Consider the following 26794-nt stretch of genomic DNA (forward strand, 5'->3'; position numbering starts at 1 on the left):
GGGAAAGGAGATTGTTAGCCGCTTTGAGACTCCTTTGGGTAGTGATAAAGCAGGATATCAAATCCAAACTCTTCTTCTTCTTCTTCAAATCAAATATGTTGGCCCTCCAGCTATGCACCGCCCCGCACCCACTTTGTTTTGTTTCTGCCTTTCCTTCCAGGTACCGTGGCTATAGATTTGCAAGATACAAGTTGCAGATCTCCGAGCGTGGCTACCCTAACCCTTCCTTCAGAGGCAGGAAAAACAGGCAGGAGGCCCAGCATAGCACCCGTTTTGGAGGTTGCTGACACCTCTGCAATTCATACCTGCGATCTCTTAAGTGACCAGTCAGAAGATGAAACAACTCCCTCAGACGAAGAAGTTTCGAATGGCCTTGAGTATGTTCCATTCACATAAATAAGTTGTGTTTTTTTAGCATGGAGCTGAAGAAAGGATATTAGATGTGATGGAAATAATTAGAAACAAAATGTTAATATTTTCATGCACCGGGTTTCCCCAGAATATGTACTTGGTGCTGAAGGATAGAATTCAAGAAAATGGTTAGCGGTAAAAGACAAACAAAGCAGTAAAATCCTGATTTTTAATCTTGCATATGACTAATAATAACAGAAATTAAAATTAGGGGAGAGGGAACTTGCGGCCCCAATGGTACAAATATGCATTTATACAGTGGAACTTACGACACCCACTGGAAACTGGGCCAGTTCTCTCCCGTGAGCATAATAACTGTTATCAGCAGAATCAGTTCCCTTTTGGCAAAGGCAAGTTTTTCTGAAGTAAAAGAAAAGGGAACAGAGTGCACCGAAAGGACAACAGAAGGTAACAGCCAGGAAGTCCGAAGCCAAAAGGTCAGGGTATGCAAACAGGGATGGTTGTATATGCAAAGTAAGATTTGATCAACAATCCAAAGCTGAGTTTTTCTGTTTGAAGAGTCAGAAGAAAACGGGCTTAGGAAAAAATGAGGCAGCAATGAGATCACAGGCAGAGCAATTGAACCAGGAAAGCCCATTTGTTGTTTTGTTTTTGTCTTTCGCAAATACGCAGTAGTTTTTTTAAAATTCCAGATTGCTACATAGGGACACTAGTGAGACTGTATAAAAACTGGAATATTCTCCGTAGTAACTCTATGTCTCAGGTAAAGGAGGCTACAACGTACATGGAAAGATATTTATAATAAATAAATTTTTTTTTATTTATACCCCGCCCTCCCCGGCCAAGGCTGGGCTCAGGGTGGCTAACACCAAATATGAATTACAATAAAACGTAATAGAAAAAACAAAACAACAAACAAACAAACAAACAAACAAACAAACAAACACTTAAACAGTTAATTAAAATATGGCTTAGTAGCCCATAAATCAAGACCATAAAGGGAGGAAACATCAGATATTCACCCGAGCCAGCTATCCATGCTGGTCCTACATGGGCCAGCAAAAAAGCCAAGGGAAAATTTATACACCATATCCCATATAAGGGGTCAGAGTGAGTCTAAGCTGAAGGCCAGGCAGAACAGCTCCATCTTGCAGGCCCTGCGGAAAGATGTCAAATCCTGCAGGGCCTAAGTCTCTTGTGACAGAGCGTTCCACCAAGTCGGAGCCAGTGCTGAAAAGGCCCTGGCCCTAGTTGAAACCAATCTAACCTCCTTGAGGCTTGGGACCTCCAAAGTGTTGTTATTTATGGACCTTAAAGTCCTCTGCGGGGCATACCAGGAGAGGCGGTCCCGTAGGTACGAAGGTCCTAGGCAGCGGAGTCCCCACTGTACTGGAATATGTCCTGAGGAAGCTCATAGCTGAGAGTGATAATAAGTAGCTGAGAGTGATAATAAGACCACACATTTCTTTCTTTTAGGTATCTGAAAGGCTATCCCCCTTACTCCCCGTACATAGGAAGTTCTCCCACCTTCTGCCATTTGCTTCATGAAAAAGTGCCGTTTTGCTGCCTAAGGTTAGATAAGGTAAAGTTACGGTTTTGTATAAAGTGTTTCCTGTGTGTTTATTTTGTGCACATGGCTGCATTTGTATCCTAGATAATTCAACATGAAGTCCATAAGGCCTGTTACACAGTTTTGTTGGCATGGTTCATGGCTTGCCATGTAGAAACATGGTTGCCACGGCCCCACACATATTAGTGTAGCCCAGTGTTTCCCAAACTTGGGTCTCCAGCTGCTTTTTCGGACTACAACTCCCAGCATCCCTAACTAGCAGGACCCAGTGGTCAGGGATGATGGGAGTTGTAGTCCAGAAACATCTGGAGTCCAGGTTTGGGAAACACTGGGCTAGCCCTACCCAGAGATGTTCTTCTGAAGGGGCAGAAGCTTCATATACTGTGAGAGTAGAGTTGCCATATAATGCCATGTAGGGTAGATGCAACCTTGAAATTGGGGTTAGGCTTCAGAGTCCTATGATTCTGTCGTAATCAATGGGTTATTTTGAGAGGGTCAGGCAATTAAGAGCTAGGTTTCATTCATAGGCATGGAGGAAGCAAAACCTTTGGTCTGCATGTATGTCCAAGAAGATGAGAAACATACCTAGATCAGAAAGTACTTCCTTGATCGGATACGGCAGGATATATTTAACTGCCCTGTCTGGTTCCAGTCCGGTGCAAACATGAGACCAAACTTCTCATTTTCAACATGTCTAAATTGTCCATCATGCAACAGCAGCATGGAAGATATGGGGAATGTTCATCTGTGTGGCCCAGGAAGAACTCAAAATCCAATTAACTATAAGCTCATCTTATTATTTATCACATTTTAAACTTCTGTTCAGTCTATTTAGAATTTCTGCAGCAGCTTACAGTATTTCCACAGCAGCTTACAATAATATTTTTATAATATTTTTTTCCATATAGAAAGTTACATTTGTTACTCAGCAATTATACTCCGATTCAACAAAATGAGTGACTTCCTGATCACTCAACATTAATGTTTATAACCCAAATTACATACAATTTTGTTTGAAGGTTCCATCTTATCCAAGTTCATCTTCTCTTACATGTTTCTTTATATTTTCTGCTATTTTCTTACACTTCAAACCCCCCTGTGGTCTTCACGAATGGGAAATAACTTTTTATATAGACTAGAAAAAGTTTCTGCTCTTCTTTAAAAGATAATAAATTTGTGTCTTTTATCAGCACTGTCTATTTTGCCGTCTCTGCATAGGTTTTCATCAACCATTCTCCCATTGAGGGTTATCTTACAATAATCTGAATAAATAACAATATTATTATTATTTCCATTTTTATAGTACTGAACGTGATGAGTTTGTTCAATATAGGTACTCTGTTGTGCATGCAACAATATTTCATGAAGTGGGCAGGTCTTTAAATTCAACAAATTCAGCTACCATCAAGTTACTATGTTGAGGATGAAGTCTTCTTGCAGTCTCTCATGTAAACAGAGGCCATGGCGCCTGTTTTAACTTTCTGGTTTTAGGGATGCCAACATAATTACTACGAAGATGCCAAAGCCTACGGATTCAAAAACAAAATCATAATAGTGGCTGCAGAGACTGCTGGGAATGGTCTCTACAACTTTATCGTTCCTCTCAGGGCTTATTACAGACCAAAGAAAGAACTCAATCCAATAGTATTACTACTAGATAATCCGTAAGTGGATTTTAAATGCTGTTTTTTTATTATTAATATACTGATATGGGTTCATATTCAGGGCACAGTTACGTTCTACATTATCCCTGGCTAATTCATTAAATGGGTGGTTTTCAACTGGAAGTATTATGGCATCAGTACCTTGAAGATGGTCAGCAGCAAGTGTTTATTCTATGCACCGATGGTGAACTTCAGATATGACAGATTAAGGTGCAACTGCCTTGAAAATATGGCAAAATGAAATTTCAACATGGCTATCGCATGAGCTGTAGAAGGATCATCTGTACATATTAGCTTGCCATTTGTATTACTGGGAATTGCAAAATGTTACATTTCATCTTGAAAGAGTCCACCGCCACCCTTCACACAGGCGCATGCATACACAGTTTTGTGGGTTTGTTTGTTTTTTGCACAAATTCAAGCTTTCAGCCCACTTTCAACTCAACCTCCACCAGATACCGTATTTTTCACTCTATAAGACTCACTTTTTTCCCTCCTAAAAAGTAAGGGGAAATGTGTGTGCGTCTTATGGAGCAAATGCAGGCTGCACAGCTATCCCAGAAGCCAGAACACCAAGAGGGATTGCTGCTTTCGCTGCGCAGAATATATTTTTTTCTTGTTTTCCTCCTCTAAAAACTAGGTGCGTCTTATGGTCTGGTGCGTCTTATAGAGTGAAAAATATGGTAGCCTGTTTCTCATGTTCTGAACTTCTGCATAGGTACGGTTGCTTCACAGGGAAACGTAGATTAGGGTTACCACACGTCCTCTGTTCCCGGGGACATACCCCGGATTTGCAAATCTGTCCCTGGACAAATTCCATCCCCAGAATGTCCCCAGATTTGCAAATCTGTCCCTGTGAAACGTGGCAGTGGCAGCCTCAGCAGCCTGGAGCCAGCCTGGTAGTGCAGTTGGCTCTGGCTGGCTTCAGGAGCTGCTCGCTGCCGCTGCCGCTGCCGCTGCCGCTGCCACTGCCACTGCCAAAGGGGAACCAGGGACGTCCGACGGTACAGATCTCCTGCCCCCTTCCTCCTTTGTTTTGACAGATAGGGGAAGGCTCGGGACTCACGGGCCGGCGGACGTTGCCCAGGAGGGGTGCAAGGTGCACGGTTTCTCTGCCAGGCAAGGTGCAAAGCCCTTCTTTTGCACCCTGTGAAACATAAATGTGCAGAGTTTTTAGAAAACTGGGCAACAGCCTCCCACCTATGACTCCTGAGCCTCTCCCATCTGTCAAAACAAACAGGGAAGGGGGCAGGAGATCGGGGAAGGCTGGGGAGTCACGGGCATGTGGCCGTTGCCCAGTTTTTTAAAAAAACTGCACATTTATGTTTCACAGGGTGCAAAAGAAGGGCTTTACACCTGTATACAATATGCATGTATGCTTGGGCCCAGGGTCTTTTGCCTCACCATCCCCACTACTGACTCCCTGTTGCTACTCAGCTTTAAAAAAAAAGTGTCCCTGGATTCATTAAAAAAAATCTGGTAACCATAGCATAAATTGGAATGCATTTGCCCTGACAAAGGCTTAGCTAATAATAACAGGTCGCTTTTACGTTATTGCAAAGGGTAGCTTTTAGTATTTTAAACAAGAACACAAGAAGTAGCCCCGTTAAGAGCAAGAACCCTGAACAGTCACGGTTCCCTTCCTTATGCCATATAGTCTCATAATATCAGCCTTCACTAATGTAAGATCTTGAACCTATGATCAATAGTAGATCTCTTTCTAGCTCTTCCTTTCCAGGAATCATAATGTGTGAAATGTCTTTAAGATATTGTTTCAATGTCACCTCTGAAAATTTCACACTGCGCTGCAATTTGGAGTTTAAAACCACAGTGCCCTCTAGTGCTTGCACTACGTCCTGTTTGTGAGGCTTATATTTTAAATATAACATTTTAAAAGTATTGTTTCCCCCCAGTACTCTGTGGCACACTTCCCTCTCCCTGTGTTGCCGTTTCTCAGTATATTGACAATGACAACAAAAAGGGAATATTGACAAAATACGGTTCACAAATGTATTTATTTATATTATACACTGTCCTTCTTCCCCACAGGAAGACAGTTAAAACATAAAATCAAAACAATTCAGCAGCAAGCATCGAAAACTATGCCATTTCACATGCCTCCTGAAAATGCATGTATGAAAAGTTTTGCTTACACAAAGCGTTACTGATCCTCTAGCTCAGCGACTCCGCAGTAATCCAACACTGAGTTAGATAGACTTAAATCCTATTGATTTCAACAGGATTCATGAGGATGAAATTGTGCACAAAAATGTGGCCATTTTATATGAGATGATGGCTGGGTGACTGGGAAAACCCAGCCAGATGAGTGGGGTATAAATAATAAATTATTATGATTATGATATTACTAATCTGCTGCAGCAGCATCTGGCAAGGTACTGATAGGCTGAAAAAGGCCTATATGATCTGCCCTATGCACACTGTTGTGCCACCCGCATGCAGCCCCTATTTGGGGCCACGTTGCAGAAAAGTGATTCCTACAGAGTGTGTGGGAAAGGTATCTGTCTTTATCAATACAGTGCCGTTAACCATAGGATTTATTCTGCCCTGTAAAGCGTCTGATTTTGACACTTTTGCTAGAAATACTGATATGTATATAATCATATTTATATGATAGTTTTCCCTAAGTAAAAACCCCTGTTACCTGGGGTTGTAATGAGATAAACCTTTTGAATGAATAATAAAAAAGGTGTTCTTTTGAGTTATCATAGTATTTCCAAATTGCATTTGCATTTGTTAGCATTTTAGTTCATGACTCTTTGTGACAATATGTTTCACTTTGTGACCCATCCGCTGCTTAGGCCAGATATGCATTTTCTGGATGCAATCTGTTGGTTTCCAATGGTTTACTACATGGTGGGCTCTATTGACAAGTAGGTAAAAAAAAATCCTTGGAACACTCAATATTGTAGTGTGCTGTGCCGTGCTGTGGTGTAATTGCATGTGTCCCTGTGTGGTGTCATAGTTCAAATGGTAGCATATTTGCATGCGTGTTTATCCTTCACCCTTCTGAACCATCGAGTTACTATTTTACCCTTTTAAAAATAATAATCCTGTTTCTGAGACCCAGATTCCAGTTTGCTTTGGAAGGGGACAATATTGTTGGGGACAATATTTCTGCAAGTCTAAGTAACCATGACTCACTTTCAAGTCACTGGGGCACCTACAATACTGTCTAGCTCTCCAGAGACTCAAAAAGGTCGCGGGGAATTCAAGGTCACTCCACTATGACATGAAGGATTTAGGCTGATTCACAGGAGTGGTTTAGACATTTGGCAAGAATGCAGTGTGATATGGGACTTGGAGAGCTAGAGCTACACTGTTTCTGAGTTTATTTCTCTCCAACACACACACACACACACACACACACACACACACACACACACACACTCTTACTTTGTGGCTAGTCTAATAATTACAATACCTTGCACTATGTGCTGCTGTGACTTCTTGTTTAAAACTTGTCCTTGTTTTAGAACTGGGTACATCCAGTGAAAAGACTTGTTTCCATTTGCACTTATGCCACAAAAAGGGAGCTAGACAGTCTTTACAAACTGACCTTGCATTTTTTAATTAAAAAAATCGTTTTCATTTGATTTTACAAATACAATCCAAATGTATATCCATATACAGAGATTACTCTGAATCTCGAGACTTCCCCCATCCCCTCCATGGGTCCCATTGTCGACATTTAGAACTGCATATTATTCCATAATCTAGATTTTATATCCAACCATAGTTTCCATAGTATTTGTTACATTACAAGTGAGATTAAAACCCTGCTAATGTTTTCATCTGCTTGCAGTCGTCTATTAATTTTTTCCCATTGTTTTGTAAAGGTTTTGTCCTCTTGATTCCTGAGCTTTCCAGTCAGCTTTGCCATTTCAGTATAGTCCATAAGCTTGGTTTGCTAATCTTCTCTGATAGCGACTCTTTCTTCTTTCCATCTCTGGGCTAACAGCATTCAAGCAGCTGTTGTCACATATATAGAGAGTCTTTTCTGTTCCTTTGGAATATTGGTACCTATAATTCCTAATAGAAAGGCTTCTGGTTTTTTAACAAAAGTTATTTTAAACATTTTTTTTTCATTTCACTATATATCACCTCCCAGAAAGCTTTTACTACCTTAAACAACCACCACATATGATAAAAGGTACATTCGCAAGTTTACCTTACATTTTTGTCCAAGCCAGTTTTTGTTGGGAACTAGGATTAGATTCTTTTACTTCTGCTTGTCAAGGGCTTTGTGGTGTGCTATCAAATGCCCCCTTGCCATTTTATCTGTTCATCAACTTACAAGCAGGGCTTGTGATCCCCTCTTACATTGCTGTGGGCTCCTATTCCAGGCTTACATGGTAGTGAACAACAAAGGCATGCCCATAAGCAGAGGGGCAGTTTGTGGCTGCTATTTACATTCCCCAAAATGCTTTGTAGAACCCCTCATGTGCCAGTACTTTGAAGTACTGTGGGAAGTTTAAATTTAAAAAGTGTTGCCAATGAAATTCCCCAGAGGGAAATGTTACATGACAGCTGCAGGCTATCCTTTAGTTCCAAGTTGGAAGTTTCCCCAAACTCTTTCCTGTGGATCAGTACAGAAGATGCAAATTCCCCTGGATACATGAAAACAGCCTTTGGAATTTTTGCAGAGCTCTGTCTTAGTTGTTATTGGCAGCAATGGCTAATATATTTTTTAAAAAACAAGAAGCACACTTAAGATTGGTGTATAATTCAGCAGCTGTTTGTTGCTGCCATATAAAAAATCGTAATCTGAGCAATTTGGTTTGATATGTTGGAAATAAGCTATTTTTGTATGAATTTTCAACATCTCCCGGTTTCTTCTCCACTCTGCTTTCCCAATCAAACTTTCCCGTCCTCTCTTCTGAAGCTGCCTCCCCACCCATAAAATCTACACCCTATGGAGAAAATGTGTTTTTTGAGGGGTGAGAGGAAAAGCAAGGAATTCCCATTGCATTAGCAGAACTCTGCACACACAGTGTGCAGGGATACTGGGATACAACCCAGTATTTTTGTAGGCTGCCATATATATTGAATATTTTTGTTTAAATATCAGTGTTTCCTGATCATCTTGAGTTAGGTCCAGATTAAGTAACTTGAACACCGTCCCCAATACTTGCCTCATTGTTTTTGCATGATCCAAGTTCAGCTAATTTAGCACAACTTAGCAGAGCCAGCCCGTGCTGTTTATTTGAGCAAAACCTGCTGATACATTAAACTTCTCTTCCTTCTGGCACAATGTGGATCCTTAGTTAATTGGAAAACTTAAAATACACTGAAGAAAACAGGTTGTATGTAGTAGTTATGGCATCTTCTGCCGGGTTTTAAAGCTGGAAGTTATATCTGAATTTAGTAAAGCAACATTAATCAAAAGACCCTTTTGTGAGAAGTACAAAGGTTCTTCGCCACTGCAGCATAACTTATCAATGAATCCCGTCTAGACCACCTTCTCTCCTGTTATTTCTCATTTCCAGTTATTAAAAGTTAATAGCCTGGCAAAAATACAAAAGAATGCTATAAAATTATAATGAGTTGGGAGGAAATTGTGGTAATTTGGCATCTTAATGCTTATCTGTTCAAATGATATTAAGACTGCATGTCTAATTTCATCTGTTAATAATTTATGTAGCAGATCATTATGTTTGCACTGTGGTCTAATACACTTGAAATCAAAGTAGTCTCAACTCCTGTTAACTGCCCCAGTAAGCCTATATCCTGACTGGAAATACACACACATGGGGAACACCAGTGTTTTCAGAACCTTCTAGCCCTTAGTATATTTATGCACCCATTCCTTTGATGAAGAATCCCTGAAGATTCCAGAGGATTCTGGGACTCATTCTAAGTAGGCATTCTCAGTTCATTCATTGTCGAGCCTCACCATTGTCCCTCGTGAGTTAGGAGCATCGTGCTAATGGATCACAACGCTCCATGCCCTAGTTTCACCCACTTTTGAAACATTTTCTGTAACTTGACGAGCTGTCATCTGAACGTACGGTGAAGAATACCTACAACGTCCATTCACGATGCTGAAATCACAGTCAATTTGAATTTACCATGGACAGAATGTCGATCATTTGAATCTGTGTTCAAGCACATAATGATTGTTCTTCCAAGTCGACAGGAATGTCTAATTTATTTAGTGAAGAGTTCATTTTCTAGCCTTTACATTCTCAATTCCCTGACTATACAAGACAACCTACATGTTGCATGTGACAGGGGGAATTGAATATGTGAACTTGCCTGTAAATATTGCAGTATTAGAGACTCAAGCTACAAATGATGTAAATGTGCTTTCCTGGAGTGTGGGTTGCTTTTTGCTTTTTTGTTTTGTTTTGTTTTGTTTCACCCAGAGGAGCTAAATCCACTGCAGTTAGTAATGCACAAATGTGTCAATTTTCATTACCTTACATTTCTCAATCTTATATTCTGTTTGCCATGTAACTGCATCTGTTTGTTACACGGCTTTTTCCTCAGGGACGCAGTTTAATGTAATTTTGCCCTGCATACATGTTTTTGAAAGCATCTCCCCTTACTATAATGCATTGCTGTACATTATTCTTTTGCTTGCTAAGATGTGCATTTTTCTGCACAATTCCCCTAAATATATACATTTTCTGGTTTGATAACTCCATTACAAAATTCAGATACAAAATTCACAGAAGTGTGAATTTTGAAAGACAGCAGCGTATGCTTGGCGTTTTATTTCCGGAAATTCCATTTAGGCAGCTACTGAACTTAATTTCTTGTCTCTAGCTAGAATCTGGATTAGAAGTTTCCTCCACCCACAGTAAAAGGGGTGGGGAGCTTCTCAGAGTGGGTGGTTTTGATAAGACAAATGACCTGAAGTGAAGGGGGGAGTTCTCTCTTGTGCAAAATTCTGAACTAAACGGCACTTTTGTTTAGCTGCTACACACCCACACCCACACCCACACCTTGGAAAAAACATTCAGGCACCTTAGTGTCTTTGGGAGCTGAATCTTAGACCATCATGTTCACCTCAATATTAATTTAGTATGCCCCATCCACAGGGCTCTCTTTCTGTTTTTACATGCTTGGGTCAGCATCAAAAGTGTTTCTTTGTGTTTCCAAAGCAACATCCATATCTGTTACATTCCCCCATAGAGTGGTGTGGGGGATGCTTTCAATGGACCTTCTTGTAATTTGAGAACAACAGTTTGAAGTGTTAGAGCTAGCGTAGAGTAGTGGTTAAGAGCAGTGGACTCGTAATCTGGTGAACCAGGTTCGCTTCCCCGCTCCTCCACATGCAGCTGCTGGGTGACCTTGGGCTAGTCACACTTCTCTGAAGTCTCTCAGCCCCACTCACCTCACAGAGTGTTTGTTGTGGGGGAGGAAGGGGAAGGAGATTGTTAGCTGCTTTGAGACTCCTTAGGGTAATGATAAAGCGGGATATCAAATCCAAACTCTTCTTCTCTTCTCCTGCTCCTTTCTTAATTATTGCTACTGTTGCATGACTGCCAGTCGTGGAAAGCTGCCGGTATCAACTGTCTGAATGCAGTTTCCCACACCATATGGAAACAAACCCAGTTTGTTTTAACCTTAGTGTACGTTTACCAGACAGCCTCTGTCTTGCTGTCTCTCTGACAAGCCTTCATGTATGATAAACGCCTGCAAATGTATTTGTTAGGTTCACAATTTAGGTCAGGCAACCCCAAACTCAGCTGTTTGGGGACTACAACTCCCATCATCCCTGACCACTGGTCCTGTTCGCTAGGGATGATGGGAGTTGTAGTCCCTAAACATCTGGAGGGCCGAGTTTGGGGGTGCCTGCTTTACGTGTTCACCCAAAACTTATGGGGCGTGCAATTAATGAACTTAATTTGTGCAAAGCAATCCTTCCATGGAACAACCTTCTTGGTGGATTGAACAAGGCAAGGAGGGGACAGTGAGGGCTTGCGTAATGTCAAGCACTGCCAAACTTTGTCTCACATCTTAGAAGCAAATTAAATGCTTTCACACACCGGGAAACCATTGCAGGGAAGAATGTCATCATGCTGTGTTTCCGGAAGAATGCAGTTTCATGAGAAGCCTTTGGAAATGAAATATGATTATTTGAAATGCCATCTTAATGCAACTCAAGCAATAGTTTTACCAATGTTTTTTTTTAAAACGGAAGGCTTGCACCTGCCACCCTTCCTAGCATGCTGTGTAATTACTTCCTACCAACTATCCAATATGGTATGTCTGGTTTATTCATTTTTTTAAATTGACCTTTCCTTTTTTAGTTAGAAATAGTGTCCCAAAAGATAGTAATCAGCCAAGGGAAATTAATCATACTGTGGGTCAGTACATATGCAATGCCTAATTAACCACAGTTTAATAAGTTGGATGCCAGGCTCAGAAAGATTGTTTCTTTCCCACTCCATGAAGCAAACATTGCTCTTTGGTTAAGCAGTATATTGGCAGTGACATTGGCTGTTGAAATCTGAAACTGGGTTTTAATGTGGGTTTCAGATACTGGTTTAAAGCAAGCTTTATTTGTGCTGTTCACATATACAACAACAACAATCTTTATTACAGTCCAGAGACCCAAGAAATCGTTACAAAGCAATACACAATTCATACAGCCTACCTCCAGGTTAAACAAGCATTTTGTTCAGAATAATAGGGATCATTGGTTCTTGCAACCACCAATAAAAACTTTGCCACTGCTAATGTTCTAGCATTTGTCCGGTCTTCTAATAGGAACCTGACATAGTGAGCCTCTGATTTTCCTGGGAAAGGTACCAGCAAGGGTAGTATCAGTTCAGCCCTGGCTTGCTCATATTTTGCACAGTGCAACAAAATATGTTTTATGGAATCGATGTCTTGAGCACACGAGCAAAGTCTGTCCTGGTAGGGAACAAGCACATTAAGCAAATCACAATTGTCACCCACAAGTTAGAGGGTGAAGTCTAAAGGGGGCGGAGCCTCCTCTACTCAAGGATTTCTACTCATTTCATTTCATATATTAGGCTTATTAGTCACTTGTCATGCAAAGGTCTCCAAGGGAAGAAGAAGAAGAAGAAGAAGAAGAAGAAGAAGAAGAAGAAGAAGAAGAAGAAGTGCAATATATATTATCATAGGGGGGGAAGTGGGAGAAATAAGACAATACATTTATATTTTATATAATATAACATTCATTTTCATAACCTCCCCCCCACCTTTAAACTCCCTACCCCACCCAGATGTCTGGTGTCAAGGCCAGCTGTTGCAAATCAGGGGTGGGTTGGTCCAGTGTCTTCCAGGGATGGTCAACCATCTCTCCTTTCACTTCAGGGCGCAGCAATAGCAAAACAAAGCAGAAAGGTGATAATGAAAGCACAACTTGGAACCCTGAAATATTGGGATTATAAATCATGGTGGGAGCCTCCAGGAGGAGAGGAGCCCCCCCCCATTGTAGACCACCCTCCAAAGTGTGGAAGGCAACTGAGCTATCAACACAAGGGGCAGAGCTTCCTGTGTTCCCTGGTGCTTGTGTGTAAGATTTCCCTGCAATCAGGCACACCCAAACAGGTCTTGAGTCAACTTTGCTGAAGCAGCTGCTACCAAAGTCAACCCTTATTAAAAGTGTGAGAGGGTGGGATTTCCCTTGCAAGGCTGGGGTTGCAGGAAACGAATGGGCATTCCTGTGGGTGGCTCTTGATTTGTTAATCAAAGTTAAAACAGAACAGATTTATCTGTGCATTGATCTACTGAGGGGCTGAGTCATGCCACATGACCATTGGGCCCATGGCAACCATCTGAAAATCAGTTGAAATAAATGTCGTATATTGGCTTTCTGCTTCCATATTGTATATAAGGAGCCACCAGAACAGCAAATGTTAGGGGTTTTTTTTTTTGTTTTGTTTTTTGCATGCTAAGGTGCAACAAAGGTTGAGTTCAATGACTTGCAGGGCAATCAGCTCACCACGGGTTGTAAATTGACCTCCAGGGTCCCAAATTCCTAAATATTGTAAAGGTTGCTTACAATATGTGGCTAATTTTATGACGAGCCATATATTTTTAACATTGCCTAACATTTTGCCCTGTTTTCAAAAGCCTAGATGATTTGCTAAGGTGTGGTGTGACCTTTGCTGCAAATGTGGTCGTGGTGGATAAGGAAAGCACCATGAGTGCTGAAGAGGACTATATGGCAGATGCTAAAACTATTGTAAATGTACAAACCCTCTTTCGGTAAGTGACAGTACTTTTGTACCTTTGTTGCATATGGTGTATTCTTGTTATGGTGAAGACTGCTAAGTGGAATGCACTCAGGGCAAAAAACCCCAAAAAACTGACTACCCCACCCCCTAGATATGGCTTTGTTTAAATGTATGGTGTGAGCGTGACTTTATAAAATTTAAGAACAACCTATTTGTTAAAACCAAACCAAACCCCATGTGATCGATTAGGTGGGGCAGGGCTGACTTGGGCCCCCACAATATTTTATTCAAGTTGACACTCCTGGTTGGCACATACAGTATGATTAAGCCTGAAACTTCATGGCATGTTATATCTGCTCCAGGTCTTTCATCAATGGGTCCCAGAAGTTTCAGTTAAAATCTGTTTTTTTGTGGTGGGTGAGTCAAGTATAGGTTTGAGGTTGCATCACCGCAGCTAACATCTGGCGTCAAGCAGTATGAATCAGGCCTGCACTTTCTCTCATCTTGCTCATCATAGATACTTCTTCTCCGCTGAATACATACTACTAAGACTCAACTGCTTGCTACACTTTGTGTGGCAGCTGCTAGAATACAGTAACCCGTTACCAAGTGGTGTATTTACTACCATGTGTAATTAACCACTTGGTAATCTTGGATGAATAAACTGCAGCAATACAGATGACCATTGCTGGTTTTGCAACTGTGGCTGTTGAACTATTCCTTGGTGAGTAGTTCTTTTGCTATGAAGTTTTTCTCCTACCTACCCCAACATTCATAGCTAGTGTCAGTCCTTCCTGATTCCCTCTTCTTTTACAAAAAGAAGAAGCTAGAAGTTATAGAAGAAGGTTGTGTTGGTTTAAGGAGTAGCTCTTGAGCAGCAGCTCTCTGGTTCTGTGTGTAAACTAAGAGATTGCTAGTAGGGTAGAAAACCTATGCGTGCACAACTATAAGCTCACAGGCTTCCATTACCAATGTTTCACTGAACATGCAGACTTCAGGAGCGAGACCAATGGGAAGAGTCCCACTTGACATTTCAAAGATTAGGTATACACATGGAAGCGGTGTCAGAAAGCGGTTTATGCCATTTTATACAGACCAGTACACTACTGTTTAGTAGTACATATAATCTGCATTCACCGTCTCTTCTTTGTTCTGATATGGCCCTTTCTGTTTCTAGCCACATTTTCTTGGAGCTTAATTCTGTAGTTTCAGGATGACTTCGCTTCCACTTGAAGCTACCCAATACTGAGTTGAAACCATTGGCCCACTGAGCCCAAGGCTGTCTACCCATTCTGGCTTAAACGATTCTCTTTAGCTAGAGGCACTAGGAATGAAACTTGGAACTTCTGTGTGAAAAGTCATTAGCTCTTCCACTGAGTAAATTTTCTCTGCCTTTACGATTCATTCACATTTTCTGTATGTGAATCTGCTCGCTACCTTACACCATCTAGTTTAATGGTAGATTAATAGACTGGATGGCAGTGGATTTAAAAAAAACAAAACAAAAAACCCTTCTTCAGGCACCATTTTTTCTTATAGTCCTGCTGTCATCTGTACCCTGAAGATTAACCATGATGAAATTGCTTGCCAATAATGCCATTATTGGACCCATAATTACTTCATCACTAATTTTTGTGTGCTCAAGGAACAAATGCCTTCAAACTGTTAATTTGCAGTAATCCACATCTGGGTTGCCCTTTCTTAAACAAACAAACAAACAAACAAACAAACAAACAAACAAGGCCCTGTTTCTTCTCAAAGGAACACAGGTTTCTAAATCACTAACCATGAGAGGAAAATTCAGGCGAATCAGATGAAATCTAAATTAAGCTTGCTTTCAAGATCCAGAAAAGATACTGGTATAGCCAAGAAAAATTAGACACACTTAACTGAAATACATTTTCCAGTTTAGTTATAGCTTGCAATAGGAATTATTTGCTATCTCCTGCTAGTCCATGCTTGTGTGTAGCATATAATCACTAGATGGCAGCCTTCTCCCGTATCTGAAATTTAGGAGAATATATATATATATATATATATATATATATATATATATATATGGATATATGATTTAAACAAAATGTTTAGTTTGACTTAGTAAATCAAACAGCTACTCTATGTTTTAAAAGAAATACCAGTAATTTTGTAGCAGCAATGTGAGGATCTCATTTTTGGAAAGTGGAGAAAAAGGTTTAGTGTTGTCGTGTTTAGTGTGTGAAGGTGCAACATGCCGTATTTTTTGCTCTATAAGATGCACCAGACCACAAGATGCACCTAGTTTTTGGAGGATGAAAACAAGGAAAAAATAATTCTGAATCTCAGAAGCCAGAACAGCAAGAGGGATCGCTGCGCAGTGAAAGCAGCAATCCCTCTTGCTGTTCTGGCTTCTGGGATAGCTGCGCAGCCTGCTGTTCTGGCTTCTGGGATAGCTGTGCAGCCTGCATTCGCTCCATAAGACGCACACAAATTCCCCCTTACTTTTTAGGAGGGAAAAAGTGAGTCTTATAGAGCAAAAAATACGGTAACTTTTATGTTTTACTAATTACAAAGATCTAGTCATGGCCATGAATGGGGAAATTAAACATGTGACATGCTTGTTTTAATCTCTAGTGTAGATCATTGACAGATAGCAGCCCCATTTTGCCACTCCCTTTGCAGGTAACCAATGGAGGCATTTTTCCTCATGCTGTTTTAGGGACCACAGTTTAACATCCAAACATTTCATACCACAGCAGCAGGGAGGACAGCTATTTTTTTTTCCCTTTTAACTTTTAAACGCTGCCTATCCTCAAGACAGCTTCAGTATGGCAGCAACAGCAGTAGAGCTGGGGCTGCCTGTCCCATCTCAAAATGTCACTTTGAAGAGCACTAGCATGCTCGTGGTAATGGCCACCCTACTGGTCTACTTGTGGGATGCGGGTGGCGCTGTGCTCTAAACTACTGAGCCTCTTTGGCTTGCCAATCAAGTCAACAGTTCAAATCCCTGTGGCAGGGTGAGCTCCCGTTGCTCTGTCCCAGCTCCTGCCAACCTAGCAGTTCAAAAGCATGCCAGTGCAAGTAGATAAATAGGTACTGCTGCAGCGGGAAGGTAAATGGCGTTTCCATGCACTCTGGTTTCTGTCACGGTGTTTCGCTGCACCAGAAGCAGTTTAGTCATGTTGGCCACACGACCTGGAAAGCTGTCTGTGAACAAACGCTAGCTCCCTTGGCCTGAAAGCGAGATGAGCGTCGCAACCCCATAGTCCCCTTTGACTGGACTTAACTGTCCAGGGGTCCTTTACCTTTACTTGTGTCCATTTTGGGTTTTGTCCATATGGCACTCACCCAACTTGGATGAATCCAAATACGAGAGAAAGACTCCTATATGATTGCTTTTGGTTGCAATCCTATACACACTTTACAGGAAAGAAATCCCACTGAACTCATTAGGGCTTACTTCTGAGTACAGTGGTACCTCAGGGTAAGAACTTAATTCGTTCTGGAGGTCTGCTCTTAACCTGAAACTATTCTTAACCTGAGGTACCACTTTAGCTAATGGGACCTCCTGCTGCCGCCACGCCACCAGAGCACGATTTCTGTTCTCATCCTGAAGCAAAGTTCTTAACCCGAGGTACGATTTCTGGGTTAGCGAAGTCTGTAACATGAAGTGTCTGTAACCTGAAGCATCTGTAACCCGAGGTACCACTGTAGTGTTCAACACAATCTTATACACATGCCTATTCGGTAATAAGCCCCACCAAGTTCCATGGAACTCCCTCCTAAAGTTTGTATACGATTGTGTAAGACCTGTGATTGGCTTTGGTAATGGACTGAATGAGACCCCAAAAAGTGAAGCTTAATCCATATAAGACTGAGAAACTGTTAGTGGGTGGTTCCCTAGGAGGTGGCCTGCTCTGAGTGAGGTTATGCTTCCTCCGAAGGAGCAGGTATATAGCCTGGGAGTAATTCTGATGTTGCTTGAGGATCCAGTGACCTTGATGGTGTGGAGTGCCTTCCATCAGCTTTGACTGGTGGCCCAGTTACACCCCTACCTGTGCAGGAACCGCCTAACCTCTGTTGTCTAGGTTGTGAGTCAAGGCCCTGCCCCTGCTTGGAGATATAATAATACACATGGACACAAGTATTTAGGTTAATGGGCTAAGAAGGCCACAACTTTATTGGTTACAGAATGTGAGTGGTATTGGCTTAGGCATTGGATCGGACAGACTATACTTGACACCTGCCCGCTCTGCCGGGAGTCGCACAAGGGTTAACAACCAGTAGGGGGAGTTTGTTGATGCAAATCAACTGGAAGCTTTCCCCCTAGAGTCACCGGGGTCGAGCCATGGCCCTAGCCACCACCAGGGCATCGGACAGGAACCACGACCACCAGATTCCTTTAATGGAATACCCTTTAAGGAGAGGGGTAGGTAATGGCCACAACCTCCCCTCCAACACACAACGTGTTTTCCAATGCCTAACCGCCAAACCTTACAAAGTTGTGACGATTTGCTACGAGGTAGGCAAAAAACCAAGTGGCTGGTGCCAATTTGCCAAGTGGAAAAAAATTCCTACCAGGCCCCCTGGACAACCAAGGCGACCAACCGAAGTCCATAGCAAGGTCAAGAAACGAAGGAAAAAACCTAAGGGAGGGAGGGTGGGTGATTCGAGGAAGCCAGGAACAAGAAGAGAGAGTCTGTGTGCCCGCGGTCATTCAAATACAGCTAAGCCACGCCCCCACCCAGCCGTATAGGCTGGCTGGTGAGCGTGACACGGGCACAGGACTCAGTGACGCAGGGGGCTGAATTACGCCCCCTGCGAGTGCGGGAAGCAGTTCCCGCTCACAACACCTCCCCTCTGTGAAGAGGAGAGGCCCTGTGGTAACCTCTAGACTTGACTACTGCAGTGCATTGAGCTGCCTTTCAATACAGTTTGGAGACTGTAGCTGGTACAGAATTTGGAGCTCAGAATGTTGATCGGGTCAGGACGGTCTGAAGAATTTAAAATGCTAGTTTTTGACCTCCGAAGCCTTATGCAGCTCAGAACTCCAATAGCTCAAGGACTGGCCCTCCCCACAAGAACCAACCCAGACCCTGCCACCACCATTCGGCCCCTCCAAGGGAGGTTCAGTGGGTGGCAACACAAGATCCGGCCTTTTCAGTGATGTCTTCTCTCAACTTGTGGAATGCTTTCCCGAAGCAGACATGCTTGACACCATCTTTATCTAATTGTAGGTATCGGTCAAATACTTTCCCCTTTACTCATTTGTCACTTAGTTTGAATGGTGGCATTGTGACCTTGTAGTAAGGTGGGATCAGTAAGTCTGTTTTATATGTTTATCTGGTTGTTGTTTTTTAGATATTTATTGAAAGTTCTTAACTGGTTTAACAGTAATTTGCTATGGGTCCCTCTATGAGAAAAGCAGCTAACAAATTGAAGAACAAAAGAAAAAAAGAGAGGATTGCATTCCACATGTAGTTAACTGGTCTAAAAGGTTATTATCTGAAAGTGTGAGAGAATTTGTTTTAATGAATAAATAAATAATACACCAAATAGGCCAGGCAGTTTCCAGTATATCCACATGAGAGCCAGCATCTACAGCAAGACAAATTACTCAAAGCCAAGGGGACTGTTTTGTAGCTACTGAATACTTAATGGCTTCATAGCACTTGTTTTAAATATTCCACACTTAGCAAATATATGAAATGCTATCTTTACAGTGAGTTAGCTTGCTGGGCACTTATAGAACCCCAGACTCATGAAAATATACCCTGTAACTTTTGAAATGGATACAGCCAGTGCTTTCCCCCCCTAAAACAAATGTTTAGGGATACTCTCATTTTCCTACTCATATTGAAATACTCTCCCTTAATGAGGCCAAGCTTGGACTCACAAAATGTTTAGGGGTATGCGTACCCCTGCGTCCCTCCAGAAAAAAAGCACTGGATACAGCTGACAACATCACCATTGTGGGATGGGTTTTAGTAGGTAGGAGAGGACAGATTAACTGCAATTTAACCCTCCACTGAGTTATAATGTGGGTTGAACAGGTTCCATCCCTCGCAGCCAAACTACAGCACATAGGAATATGTTGTGAAGCTTGTCTGTGTGTTGTGACTTAAGCTACCCTAGCTTTACAAAGCCAGTCTTTCCCAAATTCTCAAATGGGTGGTGATATGGTACAATTTCCTATGCGGTATTTAAACCATTTCAAATTACTAATTCCAGAGCATTTAACAATTTCAACAATCAAAACGGCTACTTTTTTAATAGCAAGAAACTCACCCTAATCATAATTTAGCCGAAAGCTATCCAAATCCTCATATGTCCATTTAAGTCAATATTTCTTAGAATTAGGTATGTTCCCAAACCACGCATCAGCATTCTGTTTGCTTTCCTTTTCCTAAAGAATATAATTTTGTGCTTTTTTCCTGCTGATTTCAGTTTTAAGAAAGCAATAAAAATGTTAGTTTTGCTCTGTGACTAGCTCAGTTGATGCCTTTGGGATTTCCTGACAGGCTGGAACGGAGCCATCATTTTGTTCATCGTACATGAATCATGAGTGTAATTTATATTTTCAACACAGCTATATTTTTACATATTGGAAAAGTTATTTCTTTTATAGCCAGTAAAGGCTACATAACCATTTCAATGGTTTATCCAGGTTTTCTTCCATTTCTGCAGAACTGTCTCATTTCTGAGAATAAATTATCAAACACAGCTCAAATAATTACTGTTCAATGCCTTCTCTGTCATATTAAATGTTATACAAGCCACCCTTCTAAAAGTAATATGCTGATTTTCTCTGAATCTGTGCAGCGCATTAGTGCTTTTAGAGGGACATGTTTGCCTCTGCCAAAAGTTGTTATTTCCTTGTAACTAATTATTATTTTGGAGCTACAAGTAATTAGTTTTTGTATATGTTGTCATCTTTTATCTTATCCAGTTGATGTTACTGGAGGAATAACTTATATTATCTCCTTGTAAAAACATTTAGGTTGTTCTCTAGTCTAAGCATAATAACTGAATTAACTCACCCAGCCAACATGAGATTCATGCAATTCAGGGCCAAAGACTGCTACTCTCTTGCTCTGTCAAAATTGGAGAAGGTAAGAAAAATATATATCTATATTGAGTTATAATTAAAATACATTATTTAATGCCTTTCAAAAAGAGCTGATAAATAATTTTCCAGTTGTTGTTTTTTAAAAAAATGATATTGCACAGAACTGCAAACCTTACCATCATAACCACCAAAGTAATTGTGAGAATATTAATATAAACCATTGTCAGTGGTGCAAATGAATGATTTCATTTATCACACATTAACTTTTGCAAATGAAATTCAGAAGACAAATTATGGATGTGAAATGTTTTGTCTTAAAATTCAGATTTGAATGTTTTAGGCTTATTGCCATTCTTGATTTTTTAAAAAGGGTTTGGCAGGCTTCAACTACCACATGAATTTTGTTAGAACGATGTTGGACAGAAATTAAGTGGTTTCCAGCTGTAATGCTTAAGAGATATGAAAAAAAAAGGTTTAGAAATAAGTAAAAACTAATGGTGAGGATTTGCTGAACTAACAATTTGAATTGGAATACAAGAAAGGGAGGTATGAGGAGGTCTGGAAAATAAGTTAAAAGAAAATAAGTAATAGAAATTCTATGCGTTTTTAATTATCTTTGTATTTTTTGTATTTTTGTTATTTTTTTTCCTTTTTAATTTCACATTGTATTATTTTTTGAAAACTTTAATAAATATGCTAAACAACAACAACAACAACTACCACATGAATTTTGTCAGTGGTCAAATGTTAATTACCATTACATACTGCCTGTCAAGTGTTGCCAGATTTAGAAAACAAAAAACAAAACAAAAAATTACTTCCCAGCATCACATACTTTCCACTATTGTAACCTGTTCATGCGATATATTCAAAATGGAACACAGCACTCTGGCAGGGTTTTGTGGGGAGTGGGGAGATTGTGTGTGCTAAAATTCTCTGGTTTTTAATACTTCAGGTCCTGATTTTCCAAACTGGAAAGTAATCAACAAGTGTTTTAAGCAGCCTATTTAATTGCAAGAGCAAACAACAATGGGCAGTGGAATAATTTCAGCACAGCACTGATGTATCAAGTATTAAGTCAATTATTTGTGGAAATTATGGAAGCTAATATATGCACTTTTAATATATGTGCATTCTTTGGGATAAGAGGGGCAATGCTAATTTTGTTCTGAGTTCAAATGTAGCATGCTATCAGAAGACACTCTTCATAATTGCCTTGATTCTGTTTGCTCTCTGTTTAAAATGTCCTTATATACAATTTCATTCATTAGCTGTCTCCTAAGAGCCCATTTTTATGGACTGCAAATATATGCAAGCCATCTATAAGCTATAAGAAAATTTAAACTTATGTTGAATTAGATGTGCATGCTTGAGTGTGCTTGCATTTGTGCATTGAATGACTGAGAAGTGCCAGGGACTTGGCCATTACAGATTTGAAGCTTGATGAGCGAGAGCATGGCAAGAACTGCAACATTCTCGGGAGTGCTAAAATATATTTACCTTTTTCCATGTAATATTTTCAGTAATATTTCCATGCGATATATTTTCCATGTAATGACTGCTCCCCACATCAAAAGGCCTTTTGCATGGTTACACGCAGCCCCCCGGATCCCAGTGCAGCTTCTGGTAGTACGGGCTGGCTTCATCCTCCCCAGGCTGGATACCTGGAGGTCTCCACCTACTTCAGCCAATCACCCAATCCTGCCTGGGAAGGCATTGCCAGGGGATTGGCCAGGTAGGGGGAGGTACCACCCTGCCCAGACAACAAAAGGTGAATCTTACCTGCGATATTTGTAGTAACCAGTCTTCCTTGTAAAACGTAGCATTAGAGAATATACTAAGAACAGCCCGTCAGTTTTGGCCGAATGCAATTCATCCAACACCAATAAAACTTTTTATTTCATGAAATAACTCAGTTGAAAACATCTTAAAAAGCAGAGACATCACCTTGCCGACAAAGGTCTGTATAGTTAAAGCTATGGTTTCCCCAGTAGTGGTGTATGGAAGTGAGAACTGGATCATAAAGAAGGCTGATCGCCAAAGAATTGATGCTTTTGAATTATGGTGCTAGAGGAGACTCTTGAGAGTCCCATGGAATGCAAGAAGATCAAACCTATCCATTCTTAAGGAAATCAGCCCTGAGTGCTCACTGGAAGGACAGATCCTGAAGCTGAGGCTCCAATACTTTGGCCACCTCACCTCATGAGAAGAGAAGACTCCCTGGAAAAGGCCCTGATGTTGGGAAAGATTGAGGGCACAAGGAGAAGGGCACGACAGAGGATGAGATGGTTGGACAGTGTTCTCGAAGCTACCAGCATGAGTTTGACCAAACTGCGGGAGGCAGTGGAAGACAGGAGTGCCTGGCGTGCTCTGGTCCATGGGGTCATGAAGAGTCAGACATGACTAAATGACTAAACAACAACAACAACAACAACTCATTTGAAAATGTATATTGAGATATTATTATTATTAATTACATTGCACTACAGTTAGGGTAGCCACTTCTCCTGTATAACATACGATTGTCCCGTATTTCAATGTAAAATGCTGCATCCTGTATTGGTACAGGTCTGTCTTGTATTTGAGGTCTTCTCTTTTTCTCTCTCTCTGTCAAGTTAGGAATCCTCACCAAATGTGTCAGGGAATGGTCTGAAGCGGGGGGGGGGGGGGGGGAATGCCTTCCCAGGCAGAACAGCTTCTCTCAGAAAAGGAGCTGGAGGGGGAAGATTCACTCCCCTTGCCTGCAGCTGTCTCAGAAGCTGAGACAGACTCAGACACAGAGCAGTTTAGGCAGGAGTTGCCCAGCTACAAGATAATGGCAAGAGGAATGGAAGGGAGGGAACAGATAGCAGAGATGTCATTGGAGAGGACCCTCCATCCACATGAACTAAACGGTTCGACTGTATTAGAGAACAAAGAATGCAGAGAGGAGGCAGAACTTCCCGTTGGCACCTCGGCTGTTGCGGAAGACGAAAGCAGGAGGATTTAGAGTAGCCAACTGCTCTCCTTGGGAAGGGATGTGAATTTTTCCTTGCATCCCGATGCCTGAATAAAAGAACTATAAAATATAAACTGCTTGTTAATTCTTATCTGTGATGTTACCAGAGAGGGAGCCAGACTTTCCACACATGACGGCATGTGTTTGAAAGGGTATGTGAAATAATTAATAATAATAATAATAATAATAATAATAATAATAATAATATTTATACCCCGCCCATCTGGCTGGGTTTCCCCAGCCACTCTGGGCAGCTCACAACAGAATATTAAAAACATGATAAAACACCAAACATTAACAACTTCCCTAAACAGGGTTGCCTTCTAAAAGTCAGATAGTTGTTTATACATGAAAGGCTCTGGGTAGCCAAGCACAGGCACATTTACAAATTCATGTGTATGTGCACATCTCTCTGTGTGTGACCAGTTCCAGAAGGACCTATTAGACTGAAATAGATGGTAATAGATTGCTTTGAAGTCACTTCAGCACCAAATGAAAAAATGAAATCTCCCTGCAACCGCTCTACCCTGCCCTATATCTTGCCAGAACAAAGATGGAAACTCTAAACAGTAGTTCTTGAAAGTATGATGTTGAGCCTTGTTTGGCCTACATAGGGGGGAAATTCTAGAAGGATGGGGGCAGAACAGACAAAGTTCTGCTCCCCCACCTTGCGAAAACTTTGAATGCTGTTTTGGAAGGAAAACCTGAAAAACTAGGAAAATCCTGGAAAAGTTGCTTAATTGACTTCCTGCCTAGTCTCTAATTCCACATGGCGACAAGTAGAGACATTAGGTGAAATAAATAAGCTTCTTTATCATGTGAGGAAAGTCGCTGCAGTTAGTTCTCCTTTCCATTCGTTTCACCTTTACCAGTCACCACAGCGCATTTTGTTGCAGGTGTAGCTGTAGTTCATTAAGCTTCAGAGAACTCCCTTAGGCAAAATGAAATGCAATTAAAATTTGAGAGGAAATTGTCTTATGTGGTCCATTGTACAGCTGATTGTTAATTCCTCTGCTATGCTCCCCCCTTTACAAAGGGACTATAAAAATGAGGCAGTTGCCTGCAGCTAAAGCGTACAAACATACATGGAAAATTGACTTCGTGGCTTAATGGGTTTCTGAAGCAAGAAATCCCTGAGTCACAGGAGAACTCCATCTGCCGCTACAGCTGCAACTTCCCTTGTTTTTCCTCTTTGGAAATAGCTAAGCAATCACAGTTGGCATCTGAACAAGCAAGAGCCTTTTGCTCAGCAGAAAAATGTGAAGATGAAAAACACGGCAACCATATGCCGAAGTCAAACTCTATCCATTCTGGTTTCTCCATGAAAATTAAAACTCAAGAAAGCCTCCATACAGCATCCTGATAGCTAGGAAATGTTTTGCAATTAAGGAGTAGGGAAATTGGCTGTCTAAGCATGCGTTCATTGCTTTCACTGAAGACTGGGTGCAATATTTGCATAATGAAGCTTCTTAAATCCATTCTCTTTAGTGTAATTTAAATCAGGAGTGGGGAACCTTAGGGTGTTGAGGGACTCCATCTACCACCAGTCCCAGCTAACATGGCCAAAGGTTAGGGGCGGAGGGAGCTCTTAGTCCAAAAAACATCTGGAGGGCCACAGGTTACCCATCCCTGATTTAAGTAATCTAAGTCCTGGGCATGTTTAGCCTGGAGAAGAGGAGGTTAAGGGGTGATATGATAGCCATGTTCAAATATATAAAAGGATGTCACATAGAGGATGGAGAAAGGTTGTTTTCTGCTGTTCCAGAGAAGCGGACACGGAGCAATGGTTCCAAACTACAAGAAAGAAGATTCCACCTAAACATTAGGAAGAACTTCCTGACAGTAAGAGCTGTTCGACAGTGGAATTTGCTGCCAAGGAGTGTGGTGGAGTCTCCTTCTTTGGAGGTCTTTAAGCAGAGGCTTGACAACCATATGTCAGGAGTGCTCTGGTGGTGTTTCCTGCTTGGCAGGGGGTTGGACTCGATGGCCCTTGTGGTCTCTTCCAACTCTATGATTCTATGATTCTATGAAGTCCTAGTTCAGAATCACAGCACTTGGTTACTGTACACTAGAAGATCAGCACTTGTATACTGTATGTAAACTGACTCCATTGAGACGTGAGGTTCTGTCTCTGTTGTAACGTCTGTTCTGTTTTGTTGAGACATGTGAGTCATTCCTTGATGTTGCAGTCATCAAGTGAAGAGTACATATCTGTGAATCAATTTTTAACTGCTTGCAGGATTGCAGCCACTGTCCTTGTGCTTACATACCCTCCAACATTTCTCCAACATTTTCTCATGAAAATAAGGATGCCCTGTTCGATAATAATAGTAATAGCAGCAGCAGCGGCAGCAACCACAACAACCACAACAATTTTATTATTTGTACCCCACCCATCTGACTGGGTTGCCCCAGCCACTCTCGGTGGCTTCCAACACATATAAAAATATAAAACATTTTTTTAAAAAAAATCCCTATATAGGGCTGCCTTCAGATGTCTTCTAAAGGTTGCATAGTTACTTATGTCTTTGGTTCAGGGGTCGCATAACTCCATGCCTTCCAACATTTCTCTGATGAAAATTATGGGATCAAATCAGAAACTGGGATGGCTTCTGTAAATCCAGGACTGTCCCTGGAAAATAGGCACACTTGGAGGTTCTGTGCTTACATTTTAGAATTCTTTCTGTTATAGTTAAGAACGCTTTATCTGAATGGGAATATTTTCTGGTTTCATTTTGCAATGTCACTCTCTTCCAAAATAAAATCACACACATATGTATCTTGATCCAGTCCTTCTTGTGTAAAGCACTCACCCATGGAGGGACCACAGAGGCTGATGTTCCCCTCTTCCCCTCAGCATACATCCATGGGCATCCTGTGTGCTAGGTGGTTACAGGAAATGGGAGACCCTGACCACCACTATTATTTCTTTGTGGTCAAAAAACATGAATTCAATGGGACGTGGGT

General features: G+C 41.2%; 1 protein-coding gene across 5 annotated transcripts in view; it reads left to right on the forward strand.

Annotated features, from left to right (window-relative positions):
* Window positions 1-26794, forward strand: part of KCNT2 (potassium sodium-activated channel subfamily T member 2) — a 229665-nt gene that overhangs the window by 183586 nt on the left and 19285 nt on the right. For 3 of the 5 annotated variants that reach the window (XM_081865759.1, XM_081865761.1, XM_081865758.1), the window contains 6 exons: window positions 161-377; window positions 1849-1954; window positions 3434-3606; window positions 6426-6497; window positions 13681-13815; window positions 20761-20872. In XM_081865759.1, the coding sequence (XP_081721885.1) occupies window positions 161-377; window positions 1849-1954; window positions 3434-3606; window positions 6426-6497; window positions 13681-13815; window positions 20761-20872 (815 nt within the window). The remainder of the gene's footprint in view (window positions 1-160; window positions 378-1848; window positions 1955-3433; window positions 3607-6425; window positions 6498-13680; window positions 13816-20760; window positions 20873-26794) is intronic. The other 2 variants (XM_081865762.1, XM_081865760.1) reach the window with 1 other exon arrangement.

This window comes from Podarcis erhardii (genome assembly GCF_964252035.2).
Source record: "Podarcis erhardii genome assembly, chromosome: 6".
Classification (NCBI taxonomy): Eukaryota; Metazoa; Chordata; class Lepidosauria; order Squamata; family Lacertidae; genus Podarcis; species Podarcis erhardii.